At 31.1% G+C, this 20,776-nt stretch overlaps 4 protein-coding genes across 5 annotated transcripts; 3 read left to right on the top strand and 1 right to left on the bottom strand.

Moving 5' to 3' along the window:
- Positions 1–1,798: 1,798 nt before the first annotated feature.
- On the top strand, positions 1,799–4,917 carry LOC109797041 (GDSL esterase/lipase At1g09390). The gene is made up of 5 exons (XM_020356934.3): positions 1,799–2,139; positions 2,612–2,800; positions 3,189–3,349; positions 4,015–4,279; positions 4,477–4,917. The coding sequence occupies exons 1-5, from the start codon at positions 1,908–1,910 to the stop codon at positions 4,707–4,709; spliced, it is 1,080 nt and encodes a 359-aa protein (XP_020212523.1). The 5' UTR covers positions 1,799–1,907; the 3' UTR covers positions 4,710–4,917.
- Positions 4,918–5,965: 1,048 nt separating this feature from the next.
- Positions 5,966–12,146, top strand: LOC109796446 (GDSL esterase/lipase At1g09390). Of its 2 annotated transcripts, none has more exons than XM_083059088.1 (4): positions 5,966–6,299; positions 6,392–6,580; positions 7,422–7,582; positions 10,472–10,628. In XM_083059088.1, the coding sequence occupies exons 1-4, from the start codon at positions 6,068–6,070 to the stop codon at positions 10,562–10,564; spliced, it is 675 nt and encodes a 224-aa protein (XP_082915214.1). In that variant the 5' UTR covers positions 5,966–6,067; the 3' UTR covers positions 10,565–10,628. The 2 variants fall into 2 exon arrangements, with proteins under 2 accessions (XP_082915214.1, XP_029127061.1); XM_029271228.2 differs by lacking the exon at positions 10,472–10,628 and adding an exon at positions 11,821–12,146 and having other exon boundaries at positions 5,976–6,299.
- A 3,548-nt stretch (positions 12,147–15,694) lies between these two features.
- Positions 15,695–16,481, top strand: LOC109798033 (monothiol glutaredoxin-S6). Its single transcript, XM_020358222.3, has one exon. The coding sequence runs from the start codon at positions 15,903–15,905 to the stop codon at positions 16,209–16,211; it is 309 nt and encodes a 102-aa protein (XP_020213811.1). The 5' UTR covers positions 15,695–15,902; the 3' UTR covers positions 16,212–16,481.
- A 2,969-nt stretch (positions 16,482–19,450) lies between these two features.
- On the bottom strand, positions 19,451–20,161 carry LOC109797976 (zinc metalloproteinase aureolysin). Its single transcript, XM_020358159.3, has 2 exons — positions 20,007–20,161; positions 19,451–19,865 (listed from the first exon to the last, which is right to left on the bottom strand). Exons 1-2 carry the CDS (start codon positions 20,060–20,062, stop codon positions 19,673–19,675), a joined length of 249 nt encoding a protein of 82 aa, XP_020213748.1. The 5' UTR covers positions 20,063–20,161; the 3' UTR covers positions 19,451–19,672.
- Between the last annotated feature and the right edge of the window lie 615 nt (positions 20,162–20,776).

Genomic DNA, 20,776 nt, shown 5'->3' with positions numbered 1-20,776 from the left:
AAAGATGAAGTTATATTAACTCAAAAGGGAGATTAGAGAAAATCTTCATATCAAATTAATAATTTCAATCAATTGATATATTAATTGTCAAATGCAAATGAAAGAATATGTGATCAGAAGCAAGCAATGTTGTTGGCTTCACTACTAAAGTTTTACTTATCTTTGGTTCAAATGTTGTTTATAAGGAGAACATTGTTAAAATTTGATGAGATGACTATCACTCTAAAAAAAATAAGAAAATGATGGAAAAATAAAAATATTAATATTAAAGATATGTATTAGTCGTGCACCATGGTGAAAAAAGGGCAATAAAAAACTCAAATGTTCAATCACGTTTGAAATGAGATGAGTAATGTGCAATACTTTTATTTTTTATTTTTTACTTAATCAATTTCTTTTCTAAAAATTATATAATATTAACCAAATTTATTTATGAGAGTAATATTTTTAAGCATAATATTCCGGTAGATATAATATTATTTCTTAAAACCAAATGTCTCTTTATTTTTTGGAAATTATTTTATAATTTTTTTAAAATATAATATTTAGAGAGTAATGATACATGTATTAAAAAAAGTGTACAGCATTATTTTTGTATTTATCTTTTTTATCACTTTATTTACTATGAAAAATGATATTTATTAATGATAGAAAAACAATTATAAAAGTTATGATTGTACATGTAATATTATTTAATATTATACTAAGTTTAAACAAAAGTGAATTTAAATGCTTCAATTGTATAAGATCATATGAAAAATTAGGTATTATGTAATTTTATATATTATGTAGCATTACCTGTTATGATATTGTATTGTTATCCTCCCGTTACAAATTTTAGTGGGACAAAATATTTTTGCCATTCGCTTATGGGTCTACCGGAACCGGAAATTTTAATTAGTCTTTGGCTCTTTGCTAGATAAAAGTATATTTAATATTAATTTTCCCGAACATCTGAATAAAAAGAAAAGGAAACAAATGAGTTGATTGCAGGAGGAAGGAAGGAAGAGAGAGAGAGATTTTGGGGTCAAGCTAATTAAAGCAGATCTAGATGGCTGACACAATTTATCAGTTTAAACAACATTATTTATAACTATTAGGAATCATTTTTAAAAAACCAATTATTGATTAGTTTAAAATTTATTATAAAAATAAAATTATTTAAAATTTTGTGTACCCCAAATTAAATTATCATATATATATATATATTAATTATAGATTATAGGTGAAAAAAAAACTATACAATTATTTTATCTTTTTGATATATCATGTTAGTATTTTCTTACTCTTATTTATTGGTGTTAATATAAAAATTAGAATATTATAAAATTATCACCGACGGTTTCCCATCATTTGATTGTACGAAGGCCTGTCAACTTCGCAGGTTGAGATGAACAATATTTTTTTAATGATAATCTTTATATAATAAATAAATTTATTTTTTATATTTTCTTTTATTTCATCTTTAAAACATTATTTGGTAGAAAAAATTGAAATAATGAACGATATAATTATCTTTTTAAAAAGCAGACACGAAAAAAAAAATTACCTTAATATATATATTGATATGTATTTCAGAATTGTATTTAATTTAGAAAAACGTTTTTACATTAATATTTGTATCTATATCTTTATTAATAATTATAAAATATTACATTTAATTTAATTTAATTTGTATTCTTAACATTATGAGCTAATTCAATTTAAAAGTACCGATAATAAGTCATGTGAATTAGATGGTTTATAATAGTTATTTTAAGCAACATATCATATTAGTGTTATATGTTTGAAGCAGAGATGGCATCATCTAACTTAATTTAAAGTGTAGAATAGATAGGAGAAAAAGGATAAGACAAGTAGTAGAAGGGGTTAAGTGGGAAGCGACAGAAGAGGAGAGTAATTAGAGTATGGGTTGTGGCGGAGTGCAGGTATTGATCTTAGTGTTTTTATGGAACGTGTCATTGGGATTGGGAGGGTGCGATAAGGCTCCGCTGGTGTTCGTCTTCGGCGATTCCAACTCGGACACGGGTGGACTCGCCTCCGGACTCGGTTTCCCCATCAATCTTCCCAATGGCCGCACCTTCTTCCGCAGATCCACCGGCCGCTTGTCCGATGGTCGCCTCGTCATCGACTTACTCTGTCAGTATCACTATTCGCATTCTCATTTCTTTCACTTTTGCTAACTTACTCAACAAACACTATTTCAAATTCATAATGCATAATGCATAATGCATAATGCATAATATTCTCACTAGATCCTAATTCACTTCTCACTAGAAACAAACCAATATTCTCGTTGATGGCGATTGAATTAGGGAATTTCCAAATAAACAACTTTGATTTTTCGGTGATTTATAGTCGAAAATTGTTATCAATATCACAAGTACACTCTTGTGTGTTTACCAAGAATTAGATTTTAATTTTCAACAGTCTTGTGTTTATGTTTAAGTCAAAATAGTAAGAAATACTACTTCTTTCTGGGTGTACGAATAGTAAAAAGTAATTGTGTACAAAGTATTTTAATATATTAAAAGCAATTTGGGATGCATGTTTCATACTTGATATCCAAATATGCGTCAATCTGAAAATATTTCCCTTCCAAAATTTGCAGGCCAAAGTTTGAATGCAAGTTTGTTGGTACCATACATGGACGCTTTGTCTGGATCATCATTCACAAATGGGGCAAATTTTGCAGTGGTGGGGTCCTCTACCCTCCCAAAATATGTTCCTTTCTCCCTAAATATACAGCTCATGCAATTCCAGCATTTCAAAGCCCGTTCGCTTGAACTTGTTACCGCAGGTAAATTTCCTTTGCTATCTTACTACCTTAACTTAGAGGAAAGATTTAAAAATAAATTGGCATCCATTCTCAACCGTCAACACTGACTTTGGATACTTAGTAAAGCTTTTATTATCTGTCACATTTTTCTCTGATACTTAGTTTGAGTTCGGATCCCTATTATTAATGTACCAAAATTTGTCTTGTTCAAAGAATGGAGTCTGATTCATGCACACAACATGAGTTATCACATTATTGCCATTGCATTGGAGTGAATGTTGTGTGTAAGAATGAACTGATAACACTGCAAATTTATATGAATTTATGAATTGGAGTTATCGCAAAAGTTCAACATTCATTTATGAATTTGTATGTTAGAATGAACTGATAGCACTGCAAATTTACATAGGTGCAAGAAATTTGATCAACGATGAAGGCTTTCGGAGTGCACTCTACTTGATTGATATTGGGCAAAACGACCTTGCTGATTCATTTGCCAAAAATCAGTCATATGCCCAAGTCACCAGGAAGATTCCAGCATTTATAACTGAAATTGAGACTGCTGTTAGGGTCAGTCCAGCGTTCTTCAAATGTTTTTAGTAAACTTGCTCTTTGTTTAGAATTGGCGATTAAGGTTACTAGAAGGGGCTGAGTGTAATCATAAAAGTGATCCTATGCCCTTGCTTATCCTTTATGACCAAATAATTTCTTAGAATTTATTTACCTTTTATTGAGTGTTTTATCTGCATAGGCAAATGGTTTCTTTGGGTTCATATTGTGTGCTTTGAAATTTTCTTTATCAGAATTCAATAGATTATATATAAGAGGGATTAGAAATGTGTTCGTAACTAGTACATTGTCCTACAAAAATCAAAATCACAGTGAAAAAGTGCTGGAGGATACAAATTGCAGAACCTGCGATGCCAAAAATAGTTAGCAAAAAAAAACAAGTCTGAGATAGTGAGATGCATTAGATGTTGTACATTTAACTGCCCTCCAAGATTTAACAGACCCTTATGGTGACAAGCTAACAACCCTCCAAGATTTAACCGTGATCAAGTAACTAGGTTTTTGCTTCTTTAGTGTTTGCCCTTTATTGAAATAAGCTGCAACTATGATCTTGGGTGCATTGATGGAAACATGGGTGGTGTACAATGATCGTATTTTAATTTCTTCATTGATTTTTATTTCTCCTTCTTAGAGTGTGATGTTTTCCTTCTCTATTCTTATTGCAGAGTTTATATAATCAAGGTGCAAGGAAGTTTTGGGTTCACAATACCGGGCCATTGGGTTGTCTTCCAAAAATACTTGCACTGGCTAAGAAGAAGGATCTGGATTCATTAGGATGCCTTTCTAGTTATAACTCTGCAGCAAGGTTGTTCAATGAAGCGCTGCTTCATTCGAGTCAGAAACTAAGAACTGAACTGAAGGATGCTACTTTAGTCTATGTTGATATTTATGCCATTAAACATGATCTCATCACAAATGCCGTGAAATATGGTAATCCAAGCAAGCACTTTCTTCTCATTTAAGTAATTATTATTTGACTCATTCTTATGTTTCTAATCTAATCAAGCTTTCCTGACTTTCACTCCATATATTATGATAACATAATTGGCAATTTTAAAGGGCTATATATATTTGATGCATACTCTTATTATTATCATAATTTTGATGGTAAATGCATTATTGATTAGGTTTCTCAAATCCGTTGATGGTGTGTTGCGGCTATGGAGGGCCTCCTTACAATTTTGACGTAAGGGTGACATGTGGTCAACCTGGTTATCAGGTTTGTAATGAAGGGTCTCGCTATGTGAGTTGGGATGGAATTCATCACACTGAGGCTGCAAATACGTTGATAGCTTCTAGGATACTTTCCATGGCTTATTCCACACCACGGACACCTTTTGATTTCTTCTGCCACCACTGATTATGCACCTTGTTTGTTTACCATGTTTGTACTTCTCCAAGAACTGAGTTTGTCATGTTGTCACGCCCACGCTGAAGCTCTAAAAAATTAGAGCCAGTTGGGCTGTAACTGACCTATGTTGCAGGAAATTGGTTTTTATTTCCCAACTGGGATGTATTTTGTATTATTATGTAAACAATTAAGACGCAAATGAATGCATTTTTGGCTATGACATGTTAATACTAATATGCGAATTCCAACAAATTAAGCCACTATACTTGGTAAAATAGAATATATAAAAAATGAAAAATACTTGGTAAAATAGTTAGGTTACTGTTTATTTATGAGGTTTAATTTTTAGTCTTGTGTATGGAATATGCCTTGTATGAAATAGTAAAATTCACTTCTATAAACTTCCTGTCTAGAAAGAGATTTGTTTGGGTCAGCTTTGATATACATTTATTAATAGAACATATCTTACAATAATTTATACAATAATATTTTTCTTTTTTTAATTATATTATATATCTTTTCTCTCATTATTGTATATTTTGTATATTTTCTTTTTTATTATATTATACACTTTTCTCTCATTATTGTATAATTTATTATACAAATAACATTTCTCGATATGAATGAAGAATTGGTTGTTACCATAAAGTTGATGCTAATATTTTTATTTTTAGAATCACACTGACATGGATAAGAAAATGAGTAACCATTTTACTAATTTCTCTTTCAGTCACATTTTTTATTCATCATATCCAAACGAATAACTCAAACTTAAGTCGTTGGTAAGAAACAGAATAATCATCTTTAATAGGATTTTTGTTTGAAACACATTTTGTATTCATTATACTGGAATTTAAAATTTTGCTTAAAAAATTTAAACTTAATTTCACTCGAACCAACCTTGATCTTTGTGGGTAACAAGGATAATATCATAAATGGGTTTCAACAATTAAAGAATCTATTTTTATCAATTTTTAGAATAACTTCAATGATATACCAGCTATAAAAATAAAATATTCTTTTAATGTTTATTGTAATATAGTCGCAGAATATCGTACAATTTATTCATGATTATATTAAATAGAAATTAAACTTGGTCTAATTCACCATCTGAAAGTTTATAAAATTTTATATATTTATATTAAATTTTGTTAAACTTAAACAATAACTTCAAATTAAAATATTTATATAAGAATAAAATATGTTGTATTAATATAAAATTTTATATATATTATGAAAGAAAAAGGGTAGTTTATATTGTTAGAGAGCGTGAAGTGAGAGTGAGCTGAAAAGGCGGGAGTAATGGGTATGTGGATGTGGATGGTTAGTTATAATCGGTTACCTTTGAAATCAGATCTAGCACAGGAATGGGTTGTGTTTGTGTGCAATTGCAGCTCCTACTCTTTCTTCCTTTCTTTCTTTCTGCATCGGCTGGATGCGATAAGCCTCCGGTGCTATTCGTCTTCGGCGATTCCAACTCCGACACCGGTGGAGCCGCAGCCGGACTCGGTTACCCAATCCATCTTCCAAATGGCCGCACTTTCTTTAATACATCCTCCGCTCGCATCTCCGACGGACGCCTCCTCATCGATCTACTCTGTCAGTCCCCCCTCCTTCTCCCTTGCATCTTCATACTTCATACTCATTTTCTAAATAAATATTCTTCAATCTCATAACATTTTTCCCTTCAGGCCAAACTTTGAATGCAAGTTTGTTGCTACCCTACTTGGACTCCTTGTCTGGAACCTCATTCACAAATGGAGCAAACTTTGCAGTGGCGGGGTCCTCTACCCTCCCAAAAAATGTTCCTTTCTCCCTTAATATACAACTCATGCAGTTCCTCCGTTTCAAAGCTCGTACTCTTCAACTTGTTACCCAGGGTACATTTCTATTTTATTTCCTCAATTTTTATAAAAATAGATCAAATGTATTGTCTCAACTGTCTTTCTGGCCCTTGTTTTTAGTATTTTACTGCTGTGTTTCTTTTCCTTTGAATGCCATGCATGCTCAACAGTCAACACTGCTTCTCAATAAAGCTTTATCCTGTCATCTTTTTCTCTTAGGGAGAGTTTGTTTCACGGTTTAAAATACTATTCCCGGAAAATTAAATAAAATTTCCATGTTTGTTAAAAGTTTTAAAATCTTATTTCTAAAGTTATCTTATCTTTTAAGCCATTTTGATACTATTACGATGAGGGATGAGGAAGTTATATTATCATAGAAATGTGGAAAGTTATTGTCTAACTTAACTATAACTTTCATTCTAACTTTAATTTTTTATATAATTATTTCAAATTTTAAAATATTCCTAGGAATGTTTAAATTTAATTAAACATATTTTAAAATTTGAATAATTTCCGGGAATAATATTCTTGGTTATATTATTCCTGAAAACATGATTCTCGTGAATATAATATCATTCCATGAAAGAAACACCTCTTAAAACTTATTTTGAGTCCTAACCCCTATTCACGTACCAACCTACTTAATTCTCAGTTTTATCTATTTAATTTGTATTAATCTTTTTTTATTCAAAGGATGTAATCTGATTCATTTATATCAACATGAAGAATCACATTATTGCTATCACATTGGACTGAATGTTATGGTAGGAAAACTACTCAATAAAGTTCATTTACTGGGGAAAAAAGTTCAATATTCATTTATGAATTTATATGTAAAAATAAACTGGTTGCAATGCAATTCTGCAAACTTACGTAGGTGCCAGAAATTTGATCAATGATGAAGGCTTCCGGGATGCACTCTACTTGATTGATATTGGACAAAACGACCTTGATGATGCATTTTCCAAAAATCTATCGTATGCGCAAGTCATCGGGAGGATCCCAGCATTTATAATTGAAATTGAGAATGCTATTAAGGTTAGTCCAGTGTTCCTCAGATTTTTTAGTAAACTTGCTCATTATCTATGAAACTGATAAATTTTCTTTGTTTAGTATTGGTGATTAAGGTTGGTACTTGGTAGAAAGGGCCAAGTGTAATCATAAAAGTGATCCTAACGTTCTTGCCTATCCTTTATGACAATAATTTCATCCTTTTTTTCTAATTCATTTCCGTTTTTAATTGAGTGTTTTCTCTGCATTGGCAAATGTTTGTGTGTATATATAGTGTGTGCTTTGAAATTCTTTGTCAGAATTCAATAGACAATGCATAATAGATAAGAGGACAAGAAAATTGTACGTTACTACTAAATTGTCCACCAAAAATAAAATTCACAGTGGGGATGGTAGTAGTCTCAAAAACCCACTCCACCTAGATGCTGAAACCATGAGCTCACCGAAGTCCAATAGAAAAATCCAAAGGCATCGTGGTTCAAAGACTTTTTCCTGTATTGTGATTATGTATTTTCTGCGTGTTTATAATTTTCATTTCCTAAATCAAGCGCATCCACGTGGATGACTTGCATCACCTGATCATTGTGTCATCTTATTTGAGTTCCGGATCTTTTATTTTAAGAGGGTACCGGTACTACCTTTTCATTTGGTCAAAAGACTCGACCATTTTTATTTTTATTAGTCTCCTTAGTGTTACTCCTTTTTTTTTTTTCCTTCCCTGAATATATTTTCTTGAGTACGAGCCGTCACAGCCTAACAGATGAAGTGTTGGAAGACCCGAATTGCTAAACCTGCAACCACAAAAATAGTCAGCAAAAAGAAAAACTGAGTCGTGTTGCCCGTTGTCCTTAAAGATGCTGTCTCAGCATGTGATAACTCTCCAAGATTTAACAGACCCTCATATAGAAATTATAGAAATTGGAATGCCTGATCTTAGAAAGGAAAACAACTATTCCGAATTTAGAGAATAAGAGAACTCTCAAAATCTCGGACTGAGAATTATTCACACTAAATGAAATTAGAAAAGAAAATACACGTTTATTGTAACGAGCATAAGGCTAAGGAGGGGAACCATCCCTCAAAAGCCGGCCCAAGAGGTTGGAGAACCTCCCGCCTTATAAGGACTCCCTGGTAAGGAGACCTCCCCGATGTGGGACTTGTTACATTACCACCCCCTTCGAAAGCCAGCGTCCTCGATGGCTGCACTCCACGGTACTTAACTCATCGGTACTTCACTCGGAACTCTCGTCCGGTCAGAACCCTCCGATGGTCAGAACCCTCCGTGGGTAGCCCTTCTCGATTTGGCTGGCTCTCAACGAGAGCACCATTGTAACGAGCATAAGGCTAAGGAGGGGAACCATCCCTCAAAAGCCGGCCCAAGAGGTTGGAGAACCTCCCGCCTTATAAGGCCTCCCTGGTAAGGAGACCTCCCCGATGTGGGACTTGTTACATTACCAAAAAAAGAACCTCCCGCCTTATAAGGAGACCTCCCCGATGTGGGACTTGTTACATTACCACCCCCTTCGAAAGCCAGCGTCCTCGATGGCTGCACTCCACGGTACTTAACTCATCGGTACTTCACTCGGAACTCTCGTCCGGTCAGAACCCTCCGATGGTCAGAACCCTCCGTGGGTAGCCCTTCTCGATTTGGCTGGCTCTCAACGAAAGCACCATTGTAACGAGCATAAGGCTAAGGAGGGGAACCATCCCTCAAAAGCCGGCCCAAGAGGTTGGAGAACCTCCCGCCTTATAAGGCCTCCCTGGTAAGGAGACCTCCCCGATGTGGGACTTGTTACAGGCCACATCTAAGATTATTTACTGTAATTCATGTAAGGGAGAGAAAGAAATATCTTAATTGTGAGTTCCAGTTTCTAAATTAAAATAGTTAAATTCAGAATAAATTAATTTGACCTAGCTAGAAGGAAATGGACAAACATGGACAAGGACAGAGAAAATTCAGCAAGCTACTTTCCGACCTAAAATTCTTGATATAGTTCAGAGTCTTCGGTTACTTTTTTCCCTATTACTATTTTTATTTATTTATTTATTTGTTGTTGTTGTTGTGTGAAAATCACTCCAAGGTTTCTTGCTTAATTATAAATTCTTACCAAAGTAGATTCTTTTATTAAAGCCTATCTTTGATCAGTGACAAGATTTTTAATTCTTATATAATATCTCATTGCCTTTTAGGATGTGTTTGTGATTTATATTAGAAGGAAGAGTAAAAGAATGAATCAAAGGAGAAAGAATGATGAGTAAATGACAGATGAGAAAAATACTCTGAAACTTATTTGGATATAACCAATTTACAAAGAAAATGAAAATAGATAATAAAATAAATTGAAATTAATTTATGATTAACAAAAATATGAATTTATGCATGATCTTATCATTCTTAATTTTCTAAAAATAAAATAATCAGTTGGTATTTTTTTTTCCTTCGAAACCTTCCTAGCTATCGGGGATGAGGACTCATAAATGTAACAGAGGGTGTTAAAGAGTTTATGGAAAATTCTCGTTTTTATCTTTCTTCTTTTTAGTTAGAAGCTTTATAAAGAAGACAAAGGATTATCCTCAACCTTTTCTTTTGCTTCTTTTCTCTCTAAAAGCCCTACTCCAAACATATATTTATTATTTTTCTTAAGCTTTCGAAAAAGTTAAATTCATGTCAACTAGTTAATTATTGTTCATAGAATGATATGGGAGAACAAAGTCTTAATGGGTGGTCGTTTAATAACAAAAAGAAATTCAGAGATGTCCTAGTCTTGATGATAAAATATTTCAATCAAAAGTCATTAGTAAATCATGGTTGTGTTTAAGTAGGTGGATAAGTAAGCATGGTGACTCAAATTGGATAAAGCTTTCGCTTTTGCTCATGGTTAATTACTTATTAAACTTTGGACTTTCCTGTTATAGGCATGGCCAAAATTTGCGGAGTGGAGAGGTCATTCATATCCCCAATCCCATGTGTATACTCATCACCACTATTTATTTAGTTTTTTTTTATAATCATATTATATGTGTAATGCATCTATATGAACAAAGTTAATGATCAACTACTTATAGTATGGTTTTTCATTTCAATTACATTTTTTTATTCACAAAGATTTAAATAATAGTTTTTGTTTAAATATTTTGAATCTAAGTTCCACTTGAACTAATGTAATATTGGTACTTATTATTTTATTTGTTTTATTGAAAATAAAAAATAAGATGTTAAATTTAAGGGTTAAATAAGCTTTTATTACTTTAATTTTTAAGAATTTGATTTTTAGTTCTTAAACTTTTTTTTCAAATCTGGTTTATTAGGTGATGATGTATATTATTGAATCATATTTACTATTAATCTCATAAGTTTGTTTAATAAATATCAAATCATATGGTGCATGTATTTTTTTTTATGGTCATAGAGATGAATAATTGTTTTAAAAACATTTTTTATTTAAAAAAAAAAAAAGAATGTCTAATCATGAATGAATAGAAAAAACAGAATAAGAAAAATAAAAAGAGAGAAAAGAGAAAGAAAGAAAAAAAAATATATATATATATATATATATAATGAATGATGTAATATAATAGAATGATAAAGATTGACAAAATTAAGGTAAAAGTAGCACATATCACTACAAATGTATGAAAATCATTAGCCAAATGAGTAGCACTCTGTTTTTAACATTGTTGTGTTTTTAAAAACTAAACAAGTGTAAAGTAATTATCATTCCACATATTCTACCTTCCATTTTTCGATAGAGCACTAATTTTCATTACACAATATTTCACTCTCTTTTTTTACTTCATTTTTCTCTTTTCTATCATATCAAATATTACATTATCAATATATTGTTTTGTTAAGTGACATTTAATTTAAATTTTTAAAAACAAAATATCGAACTCAAGTATTGTGTATGAAAACATGATTCAGAACAAAAACTTCATTAACATGTTCACACAATAACATGAAAAGGAAGAAGAAGAAAAAAATTACACACATGTTGTCATAGAGCCACACCACATGTTCACACACCTCACAAGCTTGCATTTCTATCTTCTCATCCTATTTCTACCCAAATAATCAACCAGTGAATTTTAAAAACCCGAACAACAGTGTGAAAAAGACAGATTTTCCCCCTGCATGCTGTATCCAAATAATTCTATTATTCAGACCTTACTTTTGTTTTTCCTATAAAACACAAGAGAGCATGGGCTAAAATGCTATTCCCATGATTTGACACTTATGTACACTTTTGTGTCTGTCCAAATTTCAGATGCAGAGGAGTTCAATAAAAACACTATCAAGTGACCCTTTGATTTACGCTTGAGCCGTTTATTCAGACCATAACATAGTTGATGCAGGAGCCAAGAGTTGTTTCTGCTACTTGCAGGCACGTGGAAAATTCTGTTGCTAAAAGATTACGAATAATCCTAAATATGAAAATTTGCATTTTTAATCTTATCTGTCTCAGAAAAAGATAAATCCTCATTGATGCAAAGCTAAATTGAGACGATATTAAGATCTTTTGTATTTTATGTAACCAAATAACCCAAGGAATCACTTTTTTTCTTCATCTTATATTTACTTCAATACTTTTCACATTTCTGCTCAAATTATGACAACATTTGCTGACATGCTCTACATGACCTCCTTCAATTCAGACATTAATTACTTCATTTAAATAACCAAATAGCACAAACTGCATCATAAATCAAACTTTGCTAGCTTTGTTTTTCTTACATTCTCACTTTTGAGAACAGAGTGACCTGTAAAACATTTTGATCTTTTCTTTGTTAGACTTTTGTATAATTTTTTTTTTTGAAATGTCTTGACAAGAATCTCATAATCATGACCCTTGTCAAAAAAAGATGCTCAAGAAAGAATTACGTATCCTTAGGTGAGTTAAGTCAGAATTATCAAGATAATTTCCTAAAAATAATTCTACCCTCATCATAACACTATTGAGTGACTACGGTTTTGTGCATCACATAATATATAATAACCCACTAATTTAGAATCGTACATTGAGAGGGAGGTAGACCTTATAATAAGCCTGCCCAAATGTTACAAAAAAATAATTAAAAACATAATCTCTAAGCATAGGATTTGAGAACATCTTCCTAGTATCTTCCTCCCCCTATATAGCAATACAATTTGCAAAAAGGTATTTAAATAAATTGCAAAAAAGGAAAATTCGGTGGCAAAGGTAGCGTTTTCTTTTCCCCCATTCCTGTACGGCCATTATGTAGATTTTCATGGTATCAAACCACAGCCAAAAAATTAAATTAAATGTTACTATTTAAGGTCTACCTTTAAATTAGCATCTGCCCAAAATTAAATAAATAAATAAATAAAATTCGAACCTTCTAAGTTTCAACTGAGCTTTCGGTTTTTGGAGCGAATCTTGTAAAAACATAAAAAGTTGCTTCTTGTCGATTGGATAAACTCGACTCCGCTGTCAAATTATGATATACTTATGTTATTTTTTAATTAAATTACAGGTCCAAGGAAAAAGTTAGAGATAATTTTATCCTACTCCAGGAATAATTTTGATAATGGTCGTTGCAATTGAATGTAGTATTCTAAATCCAGGGTATGTGCAACTCACAGTGCCTTTCACTCTTAATATACCCGTGAACTTGGGTTGGATACATTCTTTATCTCAACTGTGAATTGCTCTTATATATATATAAGGTAATTTTGATCAATAAAGATAGTATTTTTAATGAAAATTCAAACTATGTTTCACTATATTACGTGAAAATTCAAACTTTGTTTCACTATATTACATGACAATAAACTCTATATATGAATAGAGTAATTTGGAAATTCATTTCATTGTTTTGTTAAACAGTTTTTTTTTTCCCACTTGAATCCAAAAGGAGTTTAGAATTTAGATAGCCGTATCAGTACATGTCCTCCTCGATCTGAGACTGATTTTTTTTTATTTTATATAATATCTCAAAATTAATAGTTGAAGACTAATTTATATTAATAAATTAAAAGTTAACTCCTATTATCTAAATATTATTTTAATATAAATAAAAATCGAATCTGAAAATATCAAATCAACTTCCTTAACTCCCAAGACTATGTTAGATTGTATAAATTATCTCAAACTATTTTGTAACGTATATGGATGGTGATTTTATATTACATTTCATATCTTCTTAGGCAATTTTAAAGGTTATTAAAATTATGTATATATATATATATATATATATATATATATATATATATATATAATATTTTAAATCAATATTTAAGTTTTTAGTCAATTTATAAATTTTTCACTGAGTTTATAAACTAATTCTACTGAATATTATTAATAAATATATAGTAGTATTTAACAAAATTATTACAGTAAAATAAATAAAAGCAATCCATCGTTTAACACTTAAAGTTTATCAAGATCTTTTTCATTAATTAAGAGTTAAATATTTATTTAAAAAAAAAACTCTCTTAAGTTAGAAGCTAATTTGAACGGAATTCTTTATGTTAATTTTGGAATATAGATATTTAATGATAGATAAAATTGGATAAAATCTAACAAAACAAGAAGGAATAGAATAAAATAAAGTTATTGATTCTTTATTTAAATATCAAGATGAGTAAAATTTGATTCATTTCAAGGAAACGACTTGGTTTGATGTTGATTTTGACAAGTTTAAATTTCAAAATTAAATTAATGTACTTTTTTTTATAATGGATTCAAACTATATTTTGAGTTATTTTAACTCAATTTAATGTAAATTTAGATCCTCTCTTACAATTTTCTCTCTCTAGCCTCTCTCCTACAACATTAATAGCCATTAGATATATCTAATGGCTCAAATTTAATCATTTAAGAAGTTACATTAATTATAAGATTAAATTTGAGTCATTAGATATATCTCATGGTTATTAATGTTGCAGGAGAGAGGCTGGAGAGAGAAAATTGCAGGAAAGGATCTAAATTTATTTAATGTCATGCATTTTAAAAAAAAATATTTTTTTTTTGAATAGTTGTACACTAATAAGAATTTAATCTAATAGATAATATTTTTATATAACATGATATTACTTATTTTAAAATATACTTAAATTTAATTTTTTTATTTTTTATTTTACAATTTAATTATACAATGTTATATGTTATTAAAACATTAAATTGACTCAATCTTTCCTTATTTATTTTAAGTCTTACCCATTTAATTCGATTCAAATAAATGTAGTCAAAATTTTGTGATTGGTTGAAGATAAAGATAAAATTTATTTTAACCCATCCTTTACTCATTCTCAATTATGGAGGACAGGAAAAACAATAAAAGATTAACCTGTTCACTTTGTTTACTTAGTATTAATAACCGTTCTTGTTTCAAGTTTAGTTTTTTTTTAGTTTCTACACAAACATACAAGTTTCGATCTTTGTTTTTCCTTCTTTTTGCTTTTAGTATAACTTAGCGTTAATAATCATTCTTGTTTTAAGTTTAGTTGCTTTTAGTTTCTACAAAAACATACAAGTTTTGATCTTTTTCTTTTTTGCTTCTAGTATAACAAAGTGGTATAATTTTCTCTCTTCATCTCAATTTATTTAGGAGTAAAACAATACTTCTAATTATAATTTCACACTCAAATAAAAAATCAAAGCTTATTTTTTAATTAAAAAACACAAATGATGTACTGTTTATTCTAAAAATAAAGTCTCAAAACTCTTCGTAAATTGCTATGAAAAAGTCTTTGAAGATTGCTCTATAAAAGCTTTGATTGCAGTTACAAACAAATTTCATATCGATAAAATAAGAGAAAAAATAACAACTTATAAAACACATGCATACTCCAATACTAGAGGGGCCTTTTAGGTAATAACTAAAAGTAAAATCTTGAAGGCTTAGATTCAAAATAGACAATATTTTATTATTATAAAATTGTGTATAATAATCCTCGTAAAATATTTCGTCAGACAAATACTATAAAATAACTTCACCACTAAAGAGGACTCAAATTCTATTTTAAACAATTAAATGAAACAAAACTGAACAGCATTCCTTTTGATGGATCAATTAAAATGCAACTGACTTGTGCTTCACTAACCGTGCAAGTTTTGGGAATCCACTGGTGACGCACACTGTACAACTTTAATGTTTATTCTTTATTTAGACAGACAGACGTGTAGTCTTCTTCTCGATGTGGAACTACCCAATCCCATCTCCCAGAATAAACCATCTCAAACTCGTATAAATACACCTCCACGTAGCAAATCAAACCAAACCAAACCAAACCAAATTCTCCAATTCACTTAAATCACACACATACTTTTCATTAGTCCCTCTAGTAAGTAGTAACCCTCAAATCCCAATCACACCAACCATAGCAATGGATGTGTTAACAACATTAACTGCTGAGAAGCCAGTGGTGATCTTCAGCAAGAGCACTTGCTGCATGAGCCACACTGTGAAGGCTCTCATATGGAGCTTTGGTGCCAACGTTTCAGTTATTGAGCTTGACAAAATGCCAAGTGGCCAGCAAGTAGAGAGGGCCCTTGTTCAGCTAGGGTGCCACCCCAGTGTACCTGCAGTGTTCATAGGACAACAATTCATAGGTGGTGCTGATGAGATCATAAAACTCAACGTTCAGAACAAGCTTGCTCAATTGCTTCTCAGGGCCAAAGCTATTTTTATCTGAAGTAGGTAGCTATTTATGCATAGTTGCAAACGTGTCATCAAATAAGAGGTTCTGTGTTCTAGTTTTCTCAGGGCCATGAGATGAGAACTGTGTGAGGCAGTTTAGTATAGAGCTTCTTCTAGCCATGCTTGTTCGTGTATTGTTCTTCATTTTTCTTTGTCTTTTTTTTGGAGCAGAACAGCACCCTTTCTTTTGTATAATGCAAACCAGGACTTTAACCATACGTGTAATGTTCACTTATTAATAATCCCATTTTGAGTTCTTTCGACAGATGTTTCTTAAGTGAGTTTGTAAGCAAAAAAAAATAAAAAATTGGTTGTACTATATCAAATTCAGAGATGCTATTTGTGCAATATGGAAGAGATGTATAATCAATAGATAAAATAAAAAATATTTTTTAATTAAAAAAACTTTCAAAAATATTTATAAGTTTGTATTTAAACACACTCTAATATACAAATAACACTAATCAAGTAATAATGATGTACAGACAATCATTTTGTGTTACTTATTATACTTATATTTCTCTCTCAGTGTCGATACAAATAGCATGAGATGTACATACATCCTTGCTCAAGGAATCAACACTTCTCAAAGAAAATTTAACATTTTCGCCATCAATCACAAACTTCAACATTACCATATAGACTAAGGTTGTAAAATTTTACGTTTGTTAGATTCAAGTGTACAGAGATTGTATACAGGTTTTAAGTGTGAACCTGTGAATACAGAGCAGTGTACTATTGGCTGGGTTACATGAATTTAGAAAATAAACATGTTCTCACTCTTTTTTATGGTGCACTGAAATTAAACCACAACTTAATTTAACGAGTTCTATTGGTATAACATTTTCTCACTGAATCAACTCAGTTTAGGAGTACAGTAATATCTCTTGTTGTCAAAAACGGTCCATTTTAAATGCATGTGTTTTTATTATATAACAAGCTATCATTCCAACAAAAGTATTTTTATTTACACATTTGTCATTTAGCTAAATTAATAAAATATGAAATTATAAATATAAATGAATAATTAAAATTAAATCTTAGAGAAAAAAAAATTTAGTCTGCTGTGTCTATGTGCCCTAATGTAGACAATGGTAATCAATTAATCAAAGATTATTAAAATATTATATTTGTGCTTAATTTTTTTCCAATCAGAAACTTCATCATCAAGAGTTCTTAAATCTGGATAGTTTTAACTAAGTTACCAAAATCTTGTACAGTTTATGCGAACCACTCTTTGCAGTGCATCAAAACGATATAAAGTAACCCAAATAGGAAGGAAATTAAACAACAAATTCTACGCAAATATGTTGTAAAGGAAGCAATATAGCCACAGCTTTTTTGACATACATATTCCAGCTTTATACATAGGATATCCTTAAAATATGAGAGACAGGGTGAGGGGTAAAAAATAAAATATGCATATGTCAATTCTGAAGCAGAAGCTGTTGTCGAGGAATCCATAGTCCCCACTGCGATGCCAGGAACTGGCCTTGCACTAGTTTTTGTGTTCTATACTAGTTCTCCAAACGCATATGCTAAGGTCCTTTTTATATTTGTTTTACACGGGTTGGTATATGCCACAAATAATTGAGCTTCAAAAAATTATGCCAGAGACAGTATCTACTTGTTTATATTTAGAATATAACCTTGTTTTGGTAAAGAAAATGTATATCGTTTATTAATTTAATCACCCTTATAAAAATCTATTTTTTTCACCCCTCTATTTAGTATAATGTTATTAACTTTAATGATGGTTCGTGAATCGTGATAGACATCTTTTGAACAAGCCCATATGACACGCAATCTAGACAACAAAAAGACAAACTCTCTTCGTATAAAAGAAAATTGTTAAACAAAGGTGTGTCAAATAGTATGTTCTAGTATTTTTCTGTACGTTAATAGATCACTGTATTTGTTTGGATAACCAATTCATATAACACGAGAGTTACTTAAGAAAAACCACCATGTTGGGGTTCAAAAGAAGTGTTCACTTTGCCTAATACTTCTCCATGTCAAACAGTGTTTATTTCTTTATCTGACAAAACAACCGAAAGCTTGACGCATGTTTAAAAAGTGGGCTAGAGAAAATCCATATGAAAAACAAGATAACACAAGATAATAGATTTTCTTCAAAAGCTCGACCTCTTTAAGCAATTTTAGTGCACTTTTGACGTGTTTTATGACGTCGTTTCTTATCAGAGGGTTGACTGCAAACCCAAGTGGAACTTCTTTCCAGTCAAATACCAAACACAAAAACAAAGCCTTACGTAACCCTGACACTCAAATTTTGATATAATGGCCCAAGTAAACTCAAATCATGTTTAAGACCTACCAATTATTGACGCATACCTCATTTTGTGCAAAAGGTTTGTACCAACCATGTGTTCCGATAAATGTTGAGAAAAAGAGGGGGGTCTTTTGTTAAAAAGAATACAGAGAAAAGCATACACAAACAAACAAAACTTTCTCTACTCTCCTTTTCTTTCATCTTATCCTTAATAATAGTAAATGCAATTGAGAAGCTGGGCAAATATGCGATCCTTTAAAACCGACAAATGGATTTGTTAAAAATAAAAATAAAGGGATATTGTGACTTAGCTTTTTTATTTATTTCTCTTTGATGGGGCAATTATTCAAGCATTATTTGTTTTTCCAGAACTAAAGTACCTCAGAATATACAGATTTTACTCCATAGGAGGAGATTACGTAAAAATGACAATGCTGACACAGAACAAGAACAAATAGTCAAAAAGCAAGATTAATTATTTTAATTGTAAGATCTAACATCAATTAATAATAGGTTAAATTACTTTTTGGATCTCTCAATTTATTTAATTTATTCAATTTAATCCTTTTATTATTAAATTTTCAATCTTATCTATTAATTTTCTAAAACGATACAATGTAATTTTTAGTCCAATTTAGACTAAAAAGTAGAAACGTTAAATTTTTGTACACATTGGACATTTTATTAGTATGTCTCAATTAAATAAAAAGGAGCACATTACATCGTTCTATTTTAAAAAATTAATAATTTAAATTAGACTATTTAACAATTGAAGAACCAAATTATTGAGGTTAAATTACATAAAATAAGAAAGCAAAGGAGTAATTTAACCTTAATAATAAGGTATAAAAGTGGGTCACAACCCAACCCTCCCTCGTGTTATAAAGAATCCAAATTCTCATACTAATAGCCTACAGGTATGAATTATAATTACTAGCAATGTGTAACAACCCCAACAACAAAATACTGCAACTCAATTCCACACTCCAATGATCATAATCTTATGGTAAACATACCAAAGTTCAGATATTATTAAATCATGTTACTGAAACCTATCCTCAAGTAACCAGAATTTACAACATTGAACATCTGAATAAACAGTGACACATACATATGAACGAATAAGCACACCGAAGGAAAGTTGAACCTTGTGTAAAAATTTGGGTTCACTTATGAATGTAGTCTTTTAAAATGTGATTATTGTGTGGGAGGGTTGCATTGGTTACCCAATTGGTCACTGCTTTAGAAACCGTAGCATTAGCCTTACGAATCTCGTCCGCGGAAAACTTGTGCTCTATGATTCCCAAGGGTCCAGGCTGCAGCACCTTAATCACAGTTTCCATTTCTTGCTCAACTTGTCTGACACAAAATCAACAAATCCAACAAACCCTAATAATTTTCTTCAGATAAAATAAAAAATAAAAAATAAAAAAATAGCGCAAAGCAATCATGTTAATAGAGCGCGCGATGAATTGAAGAGAAAGAAGGTGGGTTGGTTACCTTATTAGCGCAGAAAAGGGCAATGAACTTCGAAACCCTGCCATAGAAAACCTCATCCTTCACTCTGCAACTCACGCAGGATTCAAATCCAACCCAATGTTTAGATGCACACTACGGCGTCGTATCATCTTTGCACAGACTGGGCCGGACACCTATTGGGCTTTGAACGCGTGCTACACGGGCCGGCCCTAGACATTCCCCTACTTATTTCTGTCCCTCTTCTTTTTTCAAACTATTATCTAAATAAGAGAAGAAAAACAATCCTCCTCGTAAGTCGTAACACATTTAGACAGTGTACGTGAGCGTGTTTCCTAACAGGGATTCAAAGTATGGTTCACCTTATCCACGTATATGGTGACAACTTCTATTCATATATACTTGCAAATAATTGACACACAAAATTCTCACATTTCCTAGTCATGTTAAGAGACTAATAATTTTTACCTAAGAAGTGATATAAAAACTTAGAGATGAAGATAACATTATTGCTAGTAAAAATGGTGTGGGAAATAATTATTACATTTTACATGTTTGTTCCTCAAGTCAATTATACCGGACAGTAAAATGATTTGTTTTTCCCGTCTCTTAATGAGTTATTGCATCTTGATGATTATGTTGTTGCATTGCTAGGCCATCACGGTTCTTTTGACTTCTGGGTGCTAATTAGTAGAGAAAATTTTGATGTCTCAGAAACAGTTCACTTCTCATAAAGTGTGTATAATTTATATACTAAAATTCTGATCCGAGGGTACTATTTTAACTGAGCATCC

This window comes from Cajanus cajan, chromosome 6 (assembly GCF_000230855.2).
Source record: "Cajanus cajan strain Asha chromosome 6, NIPB_CcT2T_4, whole genome shotgun sequence".
Taxonomy (NCBI): Eukaryota; Viridiplantae; Streptophyta; class Magnoliopsida; order Fabales; family Fabaceae; genus Cajanus; species Cajanus cajan.
Note: the sequence above shows the minus strand (reverse complement) of the source record. Positions and strands in the feature narration are given on the sequence as shown.